The sequence below is a fragment of the Arctopsyche grandis genome, chromosome 2 (genome assembly GCF_051622035.1).
Source record: "Arctopsyche grandis isolate Sample6627 chromosome 2, ASM5162203v2, whole genome shotgun sequence".
Taxonomy (NCBI): Eukaryota; Metazoa; Arthropoda; class Insecta; order Trichoptera; family Hydropsychidae; genus Arctopsyche; species Arctopsyche grandis.
The window spans coordinates 28,416,780-28,435,526 of record NC_135356.1 but is presented as its reverse complement, the minus strand read 5'-3'; the positions used below and the strand labels follow the sequence as shown (position 1 = coordinate 28,435,526).

The following is an 18,747-nucleotide window of genomic DNA, read 5'->3' as shown; positions in this document are numbered from 1 at the left end:
AAATAAAACATGACGACCCCATATGTATTACTCACATCAGCTATGTCCATATAATGTATCACGATCCTATATTATTATCCAAAATATATATGTAATCAGCGGTGTCATCCAATTTCTGCAACAATGGGTTTCCAACCAATTTTTTTTCAATATATGAGCCGTTAAGGTCTGACCGCACTATGCGACAACTGAACGATCCGACACTTTACAACAGTGTGCGACAATATTAGGTAAAGCGCACTTGAACGACAGCGATGCGACACTCCGCAGTAAATTATGTCAATCATTAGTTCGGTACCTCGGAGCAAGATCGACGAAACGGACGCTATTATGGTACATATCTTTGATATGCGAGAAAGAAGAACAATAGAGAAAAACCAAAAGATTATGGCTACATGCTATTTCAAAGTCACGATATGAAGAAGGAGAATAATTGTCGCAAGGCAACCCCCACTCAACGACATTTGCGTCACGTCGCAAACGACACCTTGCGTCAAAGTTGGTCGAAAAGTCAACTTTGACGCAAGGTGTCGTTCTACGGCATGCGACTGTCGCGCAGTGCGTTATGTCTCATACAATTTCATACAAACAATATTTGGTCGCGTACTGTTGTGAAGTGTCGGATTGTTCGGTTGTCGTATAGTGCGGTCAGACCTTTATATTTGAAAGTGGAAGTCAAATTTTCAGTTCCAAAATCACTATTTCTGTTTGGCTTAATTCACAAATTGTTATCGCTTATTTTAATTCGATATGTCTAGAATCTTGGAAAAGTAGAATAAACGTATTACGGTAATTAGATTATTAGTCACAATGCGATCGCCCAAAAGACAATTTTTGCCATGAAAATCGCGAATACGGAATATTTGGCACTCGAGTTCTCGTTAGTATGATAGTTATCGGTAGTATGATGGACTTTTCGGCTGCTAGATGTTCCGTTATAGAGATTTTAGTGACTTTTTGACGAGCGCTTTGTGACCAATAATCACATTATCACCAACAATCGTATTACATGCCATCAATATTTTTAAATATTGTTAAACGCAAAACATTACCATATATTTTTATTTGTATTTTAATAGTTTTGGACCATTGTGGCATTATAGGAAGAACGCAATGCGCCACATTGGCCTACATAAGAAAATTAATGAAAAAAATTGATATACATAGAACAAAAAGCAAAAGCAGAAAAATAAGGTAAAAAATTACAAAAAAAAGATCATACAACAGGAAAAATAGTAGGGAATGAAAACAAATATAAAATGATAAATAAAAATACCCATATAATATCGCTATTATGTGTGTTTCGGTGTCCGTCTGTCTGTGTGTCTGTGAAAGATAACGCTTGCCGTACTATAATAGTCGTTTCTATTCGACATATATAGATATGTATGTCACAATGCCAACAAAACAATGCCAACAAAACGTACGAATATAATAACAAAAGAAAAAAACTTCTATGTATGTATATACTGTTTGCTTATAAGCAGAGATTAGCGCAGGAGGGTGCTTTTCCAAGAAGGAAGACAAACTACAAAGTGAGAGAGCAAAAAAAAAAAAGGTTCACAATATAAATTAGCAATGGGGCACCATGATGCGCCATCCTATACTTCTCTTTCCAATAGATGGCGGTAAAAGTCTCTGAGCATTTACCGCCATCTATTGAAAATTCATTTAATTAATAATTTTTTTTTGTTGGTGTTTTTATATTGTTTATATGTAAGTAGGTAAGTAGTTTGTACCTTTTTTATCCTATATTTGAAGAACTTGTCGGTACACCGTTATCGATCACTTTCAAGCAAGGATAAAATTTTAGCAAAAATGGTCCATAGGGTCGTTTTGGTATATATCACTGTCAAGCGAGGATAAACACTACTACTATACATTTCAGCGTACCAGGTATGGTACCATGTATGCCACAATTCTAATATAATCTAAATAAAACCACATCCCACATCCCACGCTGTGTGATTTCGCCCTTAAGCTGTTTATATTACAAATACTACGCGAAGCCGGGTAAAACAACTAGTTATACTATGTATATTAATCGTTGTAGGAAATATGCTTCTATCAATAACGTATTTGATCTGAAAAGTTTCTTCAGGAGATATCTATGAAAAAAAACATCTGAAAAGTTTCTTCTGGAGATATCTATGAAGATGTTTAATCGTATGTAGGTTCCTGGACGTTTTTAATACCAAACATATGTATGTATAGTCCAATGTGTGACAGCTTTACACATGTACGCCATAGCTTTCAAGCCATCCAAAGTAAATGAGTCAAAATAAAAACAAAAAAATTCAGATAGATTGTCCAGAAATGCAAGGCACTGTTGAGTCAATGAACTGAACTGAGCCTTATGTATGTGCACACTGAAACTCACATTTGCGTGTTCGGGTTGGTGAATGTGTACAATTGCTGGTGCATCTGTACATTATCCTGACATTTGCCGTAACATATATTACGTTGGTACAACAGCCAAGGAGCCCATAAACCACACCCACGAATATTTGGCAAGTTTGACGTTTATTTCTGTCACTTGTGCTTCGTCTGTGACGCTACTACATCACAACAACACTAATGATATTCGGTCTTAGCATGATAATAATGTGACCATTTTTTTCTTGGCATTTTCAGAAATTTTCATTACTTTTAGACAGAACTACATACATCTACATATACGCGAGAGACGACATATTATGTGATAGTTACGACACGAAAACGTGTCAATATATGCATGATTATCTCTCACATAGGGATTATGCATACATATGTACATATAATGTGGACCAATATTAACATCATATACATATGTATATAATATCCCCATTCTGTGTGTCTGTGTGTGTATCTGCGATAGCGCTCACCGTACTATAAAGGCGAAATCACACAGGGAAGAACGGCACGTCATGTGCTTGGCTCCCCGCTGTGGGAGTTCTCCTACATTTCTTTAAATATGGGATACACCGTTATCGATCACTGTCAAGCAAGGATAAATTCAAGGATAAAATTTTACCGAAAACACTCCAGGGGGTGATTTTGGGACGGTGTGTGCTGGGCGTGCCATGAATATGTGCAAGACATGCCACAATTTATTCGCATGTTTAAAAATATCTACAAAAAACCATGTACCGAGTTCCTTCCTGTGTGATTTCGACCTAATAGTCGTTTTGATTCGACATACATATGTATGTATGTACGTCACAGCTAAAACACTGTCAACAAAATGTACGAATATAATAACGAAAGAAAAAAATTCAACATATACTGTTTGCTACCAATGTTTCCTCTTGACAAGTCTCCGAGAATTTGGGGCATCTAATGAAAATTTATTTAATTAATTAATTAATTAAATTTATTATTAAAAAAAATATTTTTAATTTTAATTTATAATTATTATTAATTTATTTAATTAATTTTAATTTATTTAATTAATTTTAATTTATTATTAGTATTAATGTATTTAATTAATTTAAAAACATCTGACTATTGATTCCAATACTCACTTTGAGCACAGCAATACTAGATTTTGAGTTTAAGACCGCAAAAGCCAAAAAACTGCGCATTTTTTAAGCGCTCATAACTCGGAAACGATCGCGAACCAACAAAAATCATTATCATATTCGAATTCAGTGTGATTTTTTGTTGCTCAGTGATATTGGAATCTATGTATATTCGATATTTTTATTTTCATAAATGTGCATTCATGATTTTCTAACGTTTTTAATAACTCAAGTATCAAGAAACATTCTTTAGAAAAATATGCCTTGGTTTTGTCACATAACCTAAAAACATGTAAAATTAACCTTAAATATAATGCGAATCCATTTGTTTTAATTCATTTTGATAATTTAAATAAATAATTTGAATGACTTTACTTATTACATAGGTTTGACAGTGATCAAAACTGGTAATTTCTATATTTGAAGAAATGTAGGAGAAACTTCGAAAAAATAAGATCGTATGAATTAATAATGACCTGAAGAAACTCCCTTCCCAGCTGGAAGCCAGAGGACGTACATGGCGTACGATTCAGTGTGTGTGCCTTAACTCACTGGTCATCTATTTGCAAATCAAATTAATTGAAGTTGATTACCAAATAGATACACGTCTATAAGTTAAGTCAAGATTATGATGTAATGTAGTAAGTAATGAGTCGAAATAAATTAACGATATTTATATAAGTAGTACTAAATAAATATTAGGAAATAAATCAAGCAAATGTTTTATTCACAAACTTGAACCAACAATGTTAATATAAAGTAATAGTCATTTATAGTCAACCAGCAGAATAGACTAGAGGTTAGCATATAATGCTTTGAACAGAGTGGTCACAGCTTCATATCTTGGATTCAGACCTTGGATTTGTGACTCCAGGTCGATCGTTTCCTTATCAGAGTTTGCTAACTTATCTGATTTTCATTGAAACGGTTCCAAAAAATTGGCAACCTTACCAATTTTCTCGCAAAATCTCGAGTTTTCCGCAATCTCGAATTTCACCGAATTGTATAAAATGCTGCAAATTTAAAAATTTGACCATTTATATGTATTTATGTAATTTATATGTATTTTTTATTGCTTTATATGTATTTATGTAATTTGTATAATACTAATAATACAATGTTTCTGTCAAATTGTTCAATCAAATGTACAATGTTTCTGGCCAGGAAGTGAGTCCTTCCTGGTATAATTTAAATTAAATAAATATTTCAATCTGGGATATGTAATATGAAGGTGTGAATCCTGGCAGATAGGGCTGTCCAGGACCACGGTGGGATGTGGTGGGTGAGGTTAAAACCAAACACGTACAGTTTTCAATCATGTTGTTTATTATAATAATACATGCGGGGCTTAACAGCAAACCGCTATGAGTGCAGTTCTAACTGCCACTGATGCTTCCATCCCTGCTACTTTCATCCCTTCCCCAAAATCAGTCATCATTCCCATAACATTTTCTTTCTCAGCCATAGCCCATACATCAGCTTCTGGTTCAAGTCCAACACTACATTAATATGAAAAGTAGACAGTCATTTTCATTTCTTTTAATGACATTTATTATCATAAAATGAACTTGGTTTTAAAATGAACAGTTTACCCAAGGATATTGTATTAATAAGTAAGTTTTGCTATAACTTAATAATAAATTTACTTCCTATCCTCATATTTATCAAAATATTTAATGCCAATTTTTGCTCTGTTGGTCTTCTTATAGTATGTATTTACTCTTATGTTTAGTTATAAAAATCAAATTAAAACATTATCAGTTCAGGAAGCTTTATATAAGTACAAAACACAAGGATATAAATAAAAAAAAATAACAAAAATATTTATTTTCCAAACTTTAATACAAAATCACTTTTGAATATTATAAAAACTGTGTTTTAGAAGAGTTCACAAGGACAAAAATTATTTAACAAAAAAAAACAACATAATTGAAATAAAAATACAAAACACGGAATGTAAAATACAAATTTCAAAGGAATAACACAATATATATATATATAATTTTTTATATTATATATCGAATGTTTCAATAAAAACAAAATTATATATGTATTTCTAACCAGATATATTTCTTATGTACACCGATCTATTGATACGCATTAAAAATTATATGTATAATTAATATAATAAATAGAAAATCTACTAAATATTAATAATATAAATACAAACAAGAGTTTATGAGATAGAACAGATGAATTTGGGGACTCGTACTGTCGCCCGTATACTACAGGTGCGACGAGTCTCGGATGAGTCATTTTGTATGCAGAAAAGCGGAAAAACATAATGCTAGTTGATTTTTTTAGGTTTCATCGTTAAAACCGTCTTAATTAAGTACTAACACGTTGAAAATTGACTTATATAAAATTCGATATTAAAAATGGACAGTATGAAAAATATTTTTCATACCCTCTGACGATTAATATTCGTATAAATACTATTTTTTTTTTTAATATTTGATACACGTCAAATGTTCATATGATTCTTTTCAATTACAAATTGATCATTAAAACTATACCCATCGTAGAAAAGTTGTAGTGAAATGAAAATGTAACTGTTTACAATTAATAAGGCCAAAAGTGAATGAAAAATATGTTTTTACAATTTAGCGGTAAAACTTAGGCAATTTAAAGGTTTTCGTATATTTAATGAGAAATTAACGTAATTGATTTTACTTTCGTAATTCTGGTTCATAGATACAGCTTCCTTGTAAACATTGAATGAATAATTGTGATCGGTAAATACAAAATTGTGTTTAATCTATTTCGTTTTAAATGAACATTTACTAACACATATACATATATAATATATCCTATTTGTTTTTTACTTTCTCATTTAAACAGGAGTTCTTGGTTTTTTTTTTTTTGTTGATAATATTAAATTATCTTTTTTTTTTTTTTTGTATTTCCTTTTCGCTTATATTTCGTCGTTGTTTTTACAACTCGTCGTGTTTGGGTCCGGAAAATTCAGCATGACTGATGAATCCGTTCTTGTCTTTATCTTCGTGTTGGAAAATCTCTTCTACCAATTTGTCATGATCTTCAAGCATGTTTTTGATTTCTTCGCTTGGATTTTCGCTGTCATCGGCGGCGAGCATTTGCTTCTTCAAATACTCGCTGACCTGAAACACATACATTACATTTAAAGCATACAAAATATGACCAATAATCCAAACAGTATAGAAGATTTTTCAAAACAACATATCTTACAGACTACTATTATACATTAATGGTATTCAAGTGTATTTGAATGTTTGTTTTTGTGAAGATAAATAACTTTATAATATATATTTGATCAGCAAACCTCGTCTCTAGACAGCATATTGTTCTTATCGAAGTCGATTTCTTTGAAGACGTTGGTGGTTGGTGGGGAGTCACCGATGTTGATAAGCTCAACTTCGAAGATGAGGGTTGCACCTCCGGGTATAACGTTGCCGGCTCCACGATCTCCATAGCCGAGTGAAGCAGGAATAGTTAATTTACGTTTCTCTCCTGGAAATTGTAAACATGAAAATTGAGGACATGAAATAAGACAACTTGTGCTAATTAATTGTATGATGTATTTGTGTGTTTAATAGAGATAGGTAGTTGAGATGAAATAAGGCATAAATGTACTAATTTAATTTGATTGGTCTTATAATTTGGATACTCACCGACACACATGTCGAGTAATCCTTGGTCCCATCCCTTGATGACTTGTCCAACACCAAGTTGGAATGAAAAGGGTTGATCGCGGTCATAGCTGAAAGTTAAATAAGAATCCATGTAATAATATTCTCAGCTACTTATATGGATATATTTACATATTTTGAAAAACTAATTGTACAATATTTACACCATTGCATTGTTCATAGATCTGTTATGTAAAATATTAGCAAACTTGTAAAATTTATAATACGATTAATGACATATAGTTTGCTTTTATATTGTTTAAAATTTAAGTATATTGCCATGGTTTAAATATTACTCAAGTAAATTGAATTAATTTCGTAATATTAGCGTAACATTTTCATTTCGAAGATGAAATGAAAATGATGCAATACTCGATAGAAACCATCTTTTTACATATGTACCATAAGATGTTAAGTGACGGATCAGTTATTTATAGTATAAAATTAATTTGAATATGTATGTATTATTTTGTAAATTAAATAAACTAATAAAATGGTTTTTCGTAAAGTGTGTCGCTTATTTGATTAAGCTTTATAAATATGTAATTTAAAAATTCAGTCCAAAAAGATTTTAGACTGAATCATTCTAATGAAGGCTTTGATCCATTTGATTTTTTTTATCAGACTTATGATTATATTATGGGTGCGATTTAACTGTGCATTGAGAGAAATACTGTGTATCTTAAAAAAAATGTGTGTGCATAAAAAATTTGCATTATTTTCGGTGCATTAAACAATCTCGTATTGCGCATCGAATAAAATATTTTGGTATTATTTATTTTATTTTATTTTATTTATTGAAAAATCAACAGACAACAGGATGTACATACATAGATATGTATAAAAAACAAATAGTAAATATATAATATATGTAACATCCGAGTCCAATAACAGATTTTTACAAATATTATAAAAAAAATGAAAAAGATAATAAAAAAGATAAAAATGAAAAGATATTGCTCATTTTGGTCATCAATATAAGTAAATGGATCCTCCGCCATTACGATGGTGCAAAAAAGAAGCGTATCAAGGTCGAAAATTTTTAATCTCGGTGACGCTCGTAGTCATTAATTTTATACATAGATGGCGGTAGTAAAATAAAATTAATGGTATTTTTATTCAAAATAATGGTTACGTATTACGTATGAATATGAATGATGATGTCAGGTCGTATAGTCGAAGCCAAGGACGTGGGTGTCGAAGGTCGCAAGCCGAAGAGTAAAAAAGAAGGAATCCAGCAGAGAGAAGCGTTGGTCGTTGTCGGTTCGTATTTTGGTATTCGCAACGTTGCCGACACAGTTCATCTGTCATTTTAATACAGATTTCATCCGCTTTTTAAGCAGCAAATATTTTTTTTAATGATCAAAACAAAGATTCTAATGCAATCTGTATCCGTCATTTAGAAATGCAGACAAATATTTTGTAATGTACAGAAACTTTTTTAATGTAAATTTTTTTTTTTAAATTGCTTAAAATGCACATTTATTTTATAAAATCGACGTTTAATTTGTTCGCTTATATTATACCTACATAGTTATATAAAGTATTATATAAATAGAGTTTGTTTTTATTCTATTTTATTTCTTCAAAATTCTTTTTAATGTTTTTAATTCTTAATTTAATTTCTATAACTATAAGTATAGTAACTATAAGTCGAGGAATAGAGTGAGAATCATTTCAACTCTTCTCTTAATTTTTTATGAAATTATTACATTGTCTAAAACTGTATCAAGAGAACTGCTTTATTTTAAGATGGTTGATAAAAAAAATTTCATCCTATTTGAAAATTTTAACTTATTATTTAATTAATATTACCTTTGAAAATTCAATGCTTTGATAAATGCGTTTCCTTGAAAATTTATTTCTCTTATGAAAATCGCCATATCAATAAATATACAGTTCAAGTTTTAAAACATTCGATTTGAACCTCAGTATAGAAGCTTTCAGTAGATGTGGTCAGTAGAACTGGCCGTATATTAAATCCGTGTAGCACACTCATGAGTAGATTACTGATAGCCAAGGTGCCGCACATTGTTCCATTGTTGTAAATGCTTTGTAAAAAAGGTTCGGCAAAACAATGCATTTACAACATTTGAACAATAAACGGCACCTTGGTTATCCGGGCTCTACTCATGAGACTCGAACGGTATAAGCTAACAAAGTTAATTTTAACAGAATTCGGTCAGCGTTTGAAGAATAGATGCACGGTGAATAAAATACTAGCTGGAAAATTGATTTTTTCCAGGATTCCCATTTGGATAAGTGACGGTAGAAATCGGAGAGGGCTTCGAGGAAACGGTGGAGTGCTACAAAACTGCTATTTATGACTCTGAGCAAGCTCGTCATATAAATAAGGGTCGGGTGCTTAGCGCAATTTTATTTATCCGCCGGCCAGAGAGATTTATCGTCAAACCGGAAGTCGGAAAATCGACGATTCAGTTTCAAAACGATTTCCCATTCCAAAAGAAATCTCGATTATATATCAATATTAACACGAACGGGTGGGAATTTAACGTACAATAACCACTGAGGATACAATAATAAGAAAAATTACATTCAAACTTTTAGTAGTGCAGTAGCTGAACTCGGCATGCGTTGCAATGCCACAATAACGCGTGCAATTCCCGTTCCCGTTCTCGTTCCAGTTCAACAAACATTCAATTTTATATATAGGTATAGATATATTTGCTGACGTGGGCCATCCGCTGTGTGTTTGTGGTACAGCCCTGAATGGTCAGTACATTCGAGTGCGAGGTAGGCGTGGCGCGATTATTGTCACTCGCGGCGCGATGCGTTGAAGGCGGGATGGGATAGCTTTACTTTCGCGTCAGTAAAATTGTAATTACGAATATTATTATTAAGAGGTTTTTTCCCGTTTTTTTTTCACTGTAATCTTCCCGGACATGCATACAACAAATCCGGAAAGTTCCATCGTAATCGGTTCAGCGGTTTAGGAGCCTATTTGAGACACACACACACACACAGACATTCAATTTTATATCATCATCATCATCATTTACAGCCATTCGCCATCCACTGCTGGATGAAGGCCTCTCCAACACGCTTCCACTCGTCTCTGTTTTGCGCAACACTCATCCATCTCATTCCGCACATTTTCCTAATTTCGTTCACCCATCTTCCTTGCGGTCTTCCTTTTACTCTTTTGCCTTCTCTCGGGTACCATTCAAGCACTTCTTTTGTCCACCTTTCGTCCATCCTCCTAGCTACGTGACCCGCCCATTGCCATTTCAATCTCTTCACTCTATCCACTATGTCCACTACCCTTGTCATATTTCTCACCCACGTGTTCCGCTTCCTGTCTTTCCTCGTTATGCCAAGCATACAGCGTTCCATACTTCTTTGAGTGCATTGGATTTTATTTTGCATCTTGGCGTTCAGTGTCCAAGTTTCACATCCATACGTCATCACTGGCAAAACGCATTGATCAAAGATCCTTTTCTTCAGGCAGAGTGGCATTTTTGATTTAAAAACAGCATTCATCCGTCCAAATGCACTCCACCCTAATTTCATACGTCTCTTTATCTCTTCATTTTTACTACCAGACATGTCAATTATTTGACCTAAATATAAATAATTATTTACTACTTCTACTGGTTTATCATCTAAGGGGATGCTATCAGGCATGCAATAACTATTGAACATTAGTTTAGTCTTATCTACGTTAATTTTTAATCCTACTTTTCTACTTTCCCTGTCCAGCTGTGTTAGTCTGATAAGTAGGTCAGCTGAATCACGAGCTACTAAAACTATATCGTCTGCGAACCGAAGGTGACTCAAAAAGCGACCATTGATGCTTACTCCGGCTGTATCCCAATCCAATTTCCTGAAAACTCCCTCAAGCACCGCATTGAATAACTTGGGCGAGATTGTATCTCCTTGTCTTACTCCTTTTCCTATGCTAAATCTATCTGTACCTGAAAAAATTTTAACCGAAGCTGTGGCATTCTTATATATTGCAGCTAACAGTCCCACATAGGGTTCCGGCACTCCCTGTGTTTTTAGAGCGTTAAGTACTGCATTATGACTAACTGTATCGAAGGCTTTCTCATAATCGACGAAACCTAGGCACAATGGCCGTTGATATTCGTTGGCGCGCTCGATTAGTTCGCCAACTACTTGGAGGTGGTCCATTGTGCTGAAATTTGCCCTAAACCCTGCCTGCTCTATAGGTTGGTTCTCGTCGAGGATATTTTTCAGCCTTTCTGTAATAACCTTCGTGAAGAGCTTGTAGACCGCTGAAAGTAGACTAATGGGTCGGTAGTTCTTGATATCGCTTTTGTCGCCTTTTTTGTGTATTAAAATGATAGTTGCGTTATTCCATCCTTCTGGTATAGCTTGGTTCTGGATGTATTTGCTGAAAAGCCTAGCTAAGATATCAATTAGGGGGGGGCCGCCACATTTTAGTAAGTCAATGGGAATATTATCTTCCCCTGGGGTTTTACCGTTCTTTGCAGTTTTTAGCGCGGCCTCTACTTCGCTAGGCAATACTGCAGGAACCCTTTGGCCGTGTGTCGATTCCAGAGCGGGGAATTGGCCGTTGTCGTTCTCGTATAGTTTTGCATAGAACGTGTAAACTCTGTCTATGATTTCTTCTCTATTCCTAATTATTACTCCGCTCTCTGATCTGATTGCGATCATTTGGTTTTTGCCTAAGAAAAGATCCTGATTGCACTTTTTCAGGCTACGGTTATTCTTAATGGTATTTTCTATTAGCTTGCTGTTAAAATCCCTGACATCCCTGACTATTCTCTTTTTAATTTCCTTATTTACTAGATTGTATTCTTGCTTATTATTATCCCTATCTAAATTCCTTTTATGCTTAATTAGGTTTTTTGTTTCCGCTGAAATTTTGCTTAATTTAATCTGTTTCCTGAATCCACCTAATTTCTTACCTGTTGAGGTTAGAACCGAACTAATTACAGTGTTCAATTCCTCGATGTCTGCTTCTGGGTTTAATTTCCCGTATCGATTTCCAAGTTCGAGTTCGAATTCCTTTTTCCTAGACCTTAGTTGAGCGAAATCTGGAGAGTTACTGCATCCTTTTATTAATTTCCTACGTTCGCAATTTATATTAATGGCCATCTTGGCACGGACTAATCTGTGATCGCTACCTATATCTACTTTACTTAAAACACTAACGTCTTTAACGGAGTGCAGGGCATTTGTTAGGACAATTTTATATATATATATATATATATATATATATATATATATATATATATATATATAAAATTATATATTATATATATATATATATATATATATATATATATATATATATATATATATTATATATATATATATATATATATATATATATATATATATATATATATATATATATATATATATATATATATATATATATATATATATAATTATATATATATATATATATATATATATATATATATATATATATATATATATATATATATATATATATATATATATATATATATATATATATATATATATATATGGATATGCATGTATGTATGTACATATGTACATTTGGTTGGGCAGATTTACCTATGGCTTTCGAATATGTATTATTATGAGTTTTGTGACTACTACTCGATACACAGAACTGTATTCGAGGGTTTGAAATAAGGATTTCGTATGATTATGTATGAAGTTTTTTTTTGGCTATTTTTTCAATATATTTTTGGTTTTTTGGCTTTTGATTCGCCTTTTATTTATATTTTAAAAATAATTATTATGCAAATGGCAACATATGTATGTAGTTTTGACGTTCAAACATTTTTAATTTTTTTAATGCCGCACATTATTACATAAATATGCAACTGAAAGAAGTTCATTGACATTCATTTCAATGCAACTTTGCATATATCGAATTTAACTGAACTGTAAAACAATATATGTAATTGTATATTAAACAAGTGCAATGACTGGATAAGGAATGTTGGATTTTAAAATACAAAATTATACAAGATTAGTTGTTTTACCCGGCTTCGCTCAGTATTTGTAATATAAGCAGCTTAAACATAGCGAATCTAACAGTAAATATTCATTTTTTTTATTAAATTTATTTGAATCGAAAAAAAATAATATTCAACCAATCAAATCGTCGTCATAGAAACCTTAACTTGTTTTCGATGTTCCCAACCAAAACTACTTACATAAAAAGTCTCTTTCGAAATTAAATGTTAAACATACGTGTTGTGCCCGTTGATTTCAACGGGTGGTTTTGGAAAGTAATTAGTACACGAATTAAAATAAAGTTGCGTGTTACATATAAACTTAATGTAAGGTAATTTATAGGCACGCGCACGTATTAATAGTAAAATTTTGAGTGCTCGCATTCCCGTTCACCCGTTCGAAATGATGAATGAATGTGTTTGGATGTTTGTATTTGTGTACATTCGCGCACAGCGCATCTGACGCTAACATCACCCGTTCCAAGTCAGGTGCTCAATATCAAGAGCACATGTCAGACGCTACCCCGCTTCCCCGCGTCTCCTCGACACGATCGATCGTCACGCCACATCCCTATAGCGGATACATAGAATGTATCTTCGTTGCTCTTATTGGTCAAACGTTTTAGTCCACTTCTTGCTGATTGGTTGTACGCTTCGTTCGCGTGTATTTATTTTATTAAATATGTATATCTAGGCACAACATATGTATACTTCTGGTATTCTAAAATTTATTTTTTGAAATCTCCATATTTGTCGATGCACCGCACATACCCATAAAGATACATACATCGTGGCACTTTTTATATATCTAATATGGGTCTACGTGACGAGACAGAATGTTAAATTACAGAAAACACAAATATCGGAAGGCAAAGATCGAAAATCGAAAGATCTTAAGTCGAAAGATCAAAAAAAAAATGGCGCTGTAAGTATTCTGCGCGCGCACATTAATACGGGAGGAAAGGCCTGTTCCTCTTGTTCCTGTTGTATCCTGCTCGCGCAAATTAAGTGAATATGTACCGTTTACCATGCACCATTTTTTTTTATCTTTCGACTTAAGATCTTTCGATTTTCGATCTTTGCCTTCCGATATTTGCGTTTTCTGTAATTTAACATTCTGTCTCGTCACGGAGACCAATCTAATATCCATATACATAATTTGGAAAGAGACTTTGTAAGTATTGTTGGTTGGGAATCGAAAACAAGTCAGTCAGTTTCTATAACGATTCGATTGGTTGAATATTATTGTTTTTCGATTCAAATAAATTTAATAAAAAAATATTAGATTGGCCATGTTTAAGCTGTTTATATCACAAATACTGAGCGAAGCCGGGTAAATCAACTCATATATGTATTATAATTAAGTAGTATGTATATAAAAAAGATAATCAAAATCTTGTACACAAAAAGAAAAATATTTACGATGTATGAATCTAAAATGATTAACATAATATACAAGAAAGGACATATTCAGATACATTGACTGAAAACCTTGAAGTGCATCCTTGGGGATCATCAAAAGTGAAAACTTTCAAAAGTGTGTACATATTTTGGCTATGAGTTATTTTTTACAAATTTTCTTGTCAGGTAAGTGTGCTTGCTCATCGTGTTTTTTTTTTCCATCTCATCGCGGATATTGGAATCATAAATGGATGGTTGGTGATTGAATGAGCGATAGGGTCGAAAAATTAATTCAATTATCTTGAAAGTAATACATATTAAAGTTCATTATGATAAAACCGATCACGAAACATTTTTCATATATTTAAATTAAATTAACGAATAAATTTTATTCACTTGTTTATTTTTATTCAACTTCAGTCAACGAATACCGGTCGAGCCTCACGCTAGGCAAAAATTTTACGCGAATATGTAACGTTTCAATTCATCAACAATCAATACAAATACTCGTATATCATTCAAGAATGAAGTTGAAACTTTTCAAGAAAATTATTCTCGACTATAGTTTTAATACTTTAAGTATTGACTATAGTTTTATTGAATATTATCCGTTGGGAAACCGTACTTCGCATGTGGAATTAATTTGTTTTTTGTATAAATTCAATAATATAAATATAAAATATCATTCTAAATGGTATCAAAAATAAATATCAGTGTTTGTTAAATTGTGTGCAATCTTTTTGAACGTGTATTTCAAGAAGATGATTGATAAGGCGCTAAAACTATTGCTATGGAGACATCATACAACTGGTGAATTTTCACGTATTATTAAATTGATATGCAACTTATTGATATACTAATTTTATATATTATATCTAACATGTTAGGTTGCAGTGAAGGTAGGAGATTTAATTCAACTGGCAGGTTAATTTATCTGTAAGCATTTTTATTTATTTATATTCATTTATTTATTTATTTATATTATATTATTTATTTATTTTATTCTAAACAGACCATTGTGGCATAACAGGAATTCCTAAAGCGCCACAATGGTCAAAAAATATAACACAAAAAAAAACAAAATAACAATTAAACATAAATAAATACATAACGAAAATAATATACTCATCAATAATACATTTGAACATAAACATAAATACATCCATACATAAACATAAAAAGTAGCATTTAATAATAACAGATAAAGTAAAAATATCAAATAAAATATAGCATAAGGAATGCCTTGCACCTACAGCCAGTTTCAATAAATATGTAAGAAACGACTACAAATACAAAACATCCCTGTAAGGCCCAAATGGAAGAGAGTTAATCAAAATTTCACTCATAAATCACAATCAATCATGAAAACAATGATGAGCGCAGACTACCAGATAAATGGGTTAGAGTAATTTCCGACAATTTACGCTCACTAAGGTAATAATAAAATTAATAAAATCATTTGAAAAATCACTGTAGCTTTAAAGATTTGTCTTAACTATGGTAAATATCATAGCCAGAGACTCAGGCCAGGGCCGCCGAGAGGAATCCCGAGCCACGTGAAAAATAATTCCGGGCCCAATTACAATTTTTTACAAAAAAACTTATATGTAGATATATTTTTAACCCTCCCTCGCTGAAGTGGGGTATGCAAGTGCCCCAATTTTTACGTTTTTCGTAATAACTATGTATGTGGTTTTCTTTAATTTCATTAAGCTAAACACCCTATATTTTTTGTATTCCTAGAATGAACTACAAGAAATTTATTTTAATAGATTTTGCATGATTTAGAAAAGGGGTACATCGTAAGCTATTGTTTTCGTCTCTTTTGGCGCGTGGCTATTGAGTCATGCAGTCGCCTGTTGGCCTTAACTACATATGTGCGTTTGCATGTTGATGCTTGTCGTTATCTTTTAATAAAAAAATAGTCAAAAACTTGCTATAGGACTTTTTATGTAAAATGATTAATAAGATATATATTGAACCCATTTGTATTGAGAAAAGCTGTATTTTGATTAAAAAATCTTACTCGACCCCGGTTCGGAACACTCGTTCGATCTTCAAAGGTTAATATCCGAAAAATTTATCAAACTATTAGAAAAATACCTATATGCTGGTTGTAATTTTTTTAAATAATTGAATAAGAAAATATTGTATAACAGGTACGATTTCCGACACGGGGCCATCGAGTAGTCCGGGCCCTGGAACTATACCCCGGTTCACCCCCCCCCCCCCCTTTGTGTTGGCCCTGGGCACAACACTAGTACAAACGAATTTTACTAATACAACATCAAACACCCGAGCAGATCTAGATCTGTAGCTGTGAATTGATCAGAGTGCTAAATCCATTGTCTCGATGCAACTGAAGTCAAAGGAGAACGGAGGCTCTACGCAAAGTCCTACGGGACCATCTCGCCGCAAATCAGATCCGCTGGATGTTCGGAAACGCCGAACAATGAATGGGAAACCTCATTAATATGGTCGGCTATGTGAGATTAACGTGCATTGTGGACCAGGACGTTGGAGACCGGTTTGATAATCACCGTTGCGATAAGGGCCAGCCCTGATTTAGGGTTCGGCGTGTCCGTCGCTGCATTTGATATACTCAACGAGGGCCAGTGGATACCCGTGGGACTCCCCGGGCTCACAAAAGTGAACCGATTCGCCGATCGCGCGCGACCTAACCGAAAAATTATGTAATTGATCACTATAAATGTAAATTTGTGTGGTATTTTATAACAGAATGGCTAGCGTTGCCTTTTATATAAACTTTTTACTTTATCTATATACATACATAGTAACAATAGATGAAGTTTGGTGATCATGCGAAAATTTGAACTCGAGATTATGACTGATTCGAACTCACAATCGACCACTGATCACGTTTTCGTGATCTAGAAAAAATGTGTGTGTGTGTGTCTGTGTATTTTGGCGATTTTTTGAACACCGTTAGTCCTATCGACGTAAATTTTTAAGTTGGAAATGGTACCTCCCCTTATAGGTGTCTTCTTTTTTTTAAGTTTTTGAATTCAATTATCTCCTAAGCCGCTAGCTGAATCGGACGGAATTTTTTTAATAATAATAATAATAATAATAATAATAGCTTTTATTCCAGACGATGAGGAGAATAGTGCAATCCCCAACGCCCATATAAATAATATATAGATAATAAAAAAAGTATTGAAAAACAGTAAACAAAAAATAAATAAATAAATACATAAGTAAATATATAAATATTACTGATAATAAATAATAATAATAATAAATAATAATAATAATAATAAATAATAATAATAATAAATAATAATAATAATAATTATAATAAGTAAATAATAATAAATAAGTCCAATAATAATAAATAATAATAATTTTATGTCTATTCAAGGCGGTCGGTGTAGCAGTTTAAGATGTAACAGAAATTATAAATTTTATAGTTTAATATTTTTTGAATATTTTTACCTGAACCGGAAGTAGTCAGAAACCTTTTAGTTTATTGAACTGAAATTTCATATCTAGAAGTTTAAGCTTAATACCAAGTTATGTATAAAATTTGGTATGAATCCGTCAACTGGAAGTGGCAGTTTACTCTTGTTCGATTTTTCTTCCACTATTTTTTTCGACCCCTCAAACATGTGTGCTCTTCATGCGAAAATTCAGGTATAATTCTTGTGTCAATGTGATAAAAATAAAAAATAAATTTAATTCAATTTAATAAACCGGAAGTGGGATTTTTTCCTTTTTGAAAAGTCAAAAATGTTGTGACCACGATTCTTTCCACACCCCTGAACGTATCAAGCTGAAAATTTGTATTTATTTTCTTTGTGGAATAAATTAGAGCTGATAAGGTTTTGGTCAGAATTCGTAAACCGGGAGTAGTGTATTTTTTTAAAACAATATTTCATTATTTTATTTTGACCTTTTAAATTATTTTTATTTACCTTCATATCTAAAATTTATAATATTTATAATGATTTTAAGTAATAGAAAAAAAATCGAACAATATCCGACAACCGGAAGTAGAACTTTTGACATTTGTAAGTTTCCCTACATTTGCGCTTAATTTGCATCGAAAATGCTCTCATAACTGGTATGTGTGTTTAATTATCGAATTTTAATTTGTGACCTTCTTATATTCCTCAAATACATGGATAAAGTAGTCTCACTATTTTTTCAATGTTTAAACATGTTAATTTCGATTATATTTAACCATCAACTTAG

At 32.4% G+C, this 18,747-nt stretch overlaps 1 protein-coding gene across 1 annotated transcript in view; it reads right to left on the bottom strand.

The window, feature by feature from the left end:
- Positions 1-4,818: 4,818 nt before the first annotated feature.
- Positions 4,819-18,747, bottom strand: part of Fkbp14 (peptidyl-prolyl cis-trans isomerase Fkb14) — a 60,270-nt gene continuing 46,341 nt past the window's right edge. The window contains exons 2-4 of the mRNA XM_077444889.1: positions 7,151-7,239; positions 6,802-6,989; positions 4,819-6,619 (exon numbers count right to left, since the gene is read on the bottom strand). Of these exons, the coding sequence (XP_077301015.1) occupies positions 6,434-6,619; positions 6,802-6,989; positions 7,151-7,239 (463 nt within the window). The 3' untranslated portion in view covers positions 4,819-6,433. The remainder of the gene's footprint in view (positions 6,620-6,801; positions 6,990-7,150; positions 7,240-18,747) is intronic.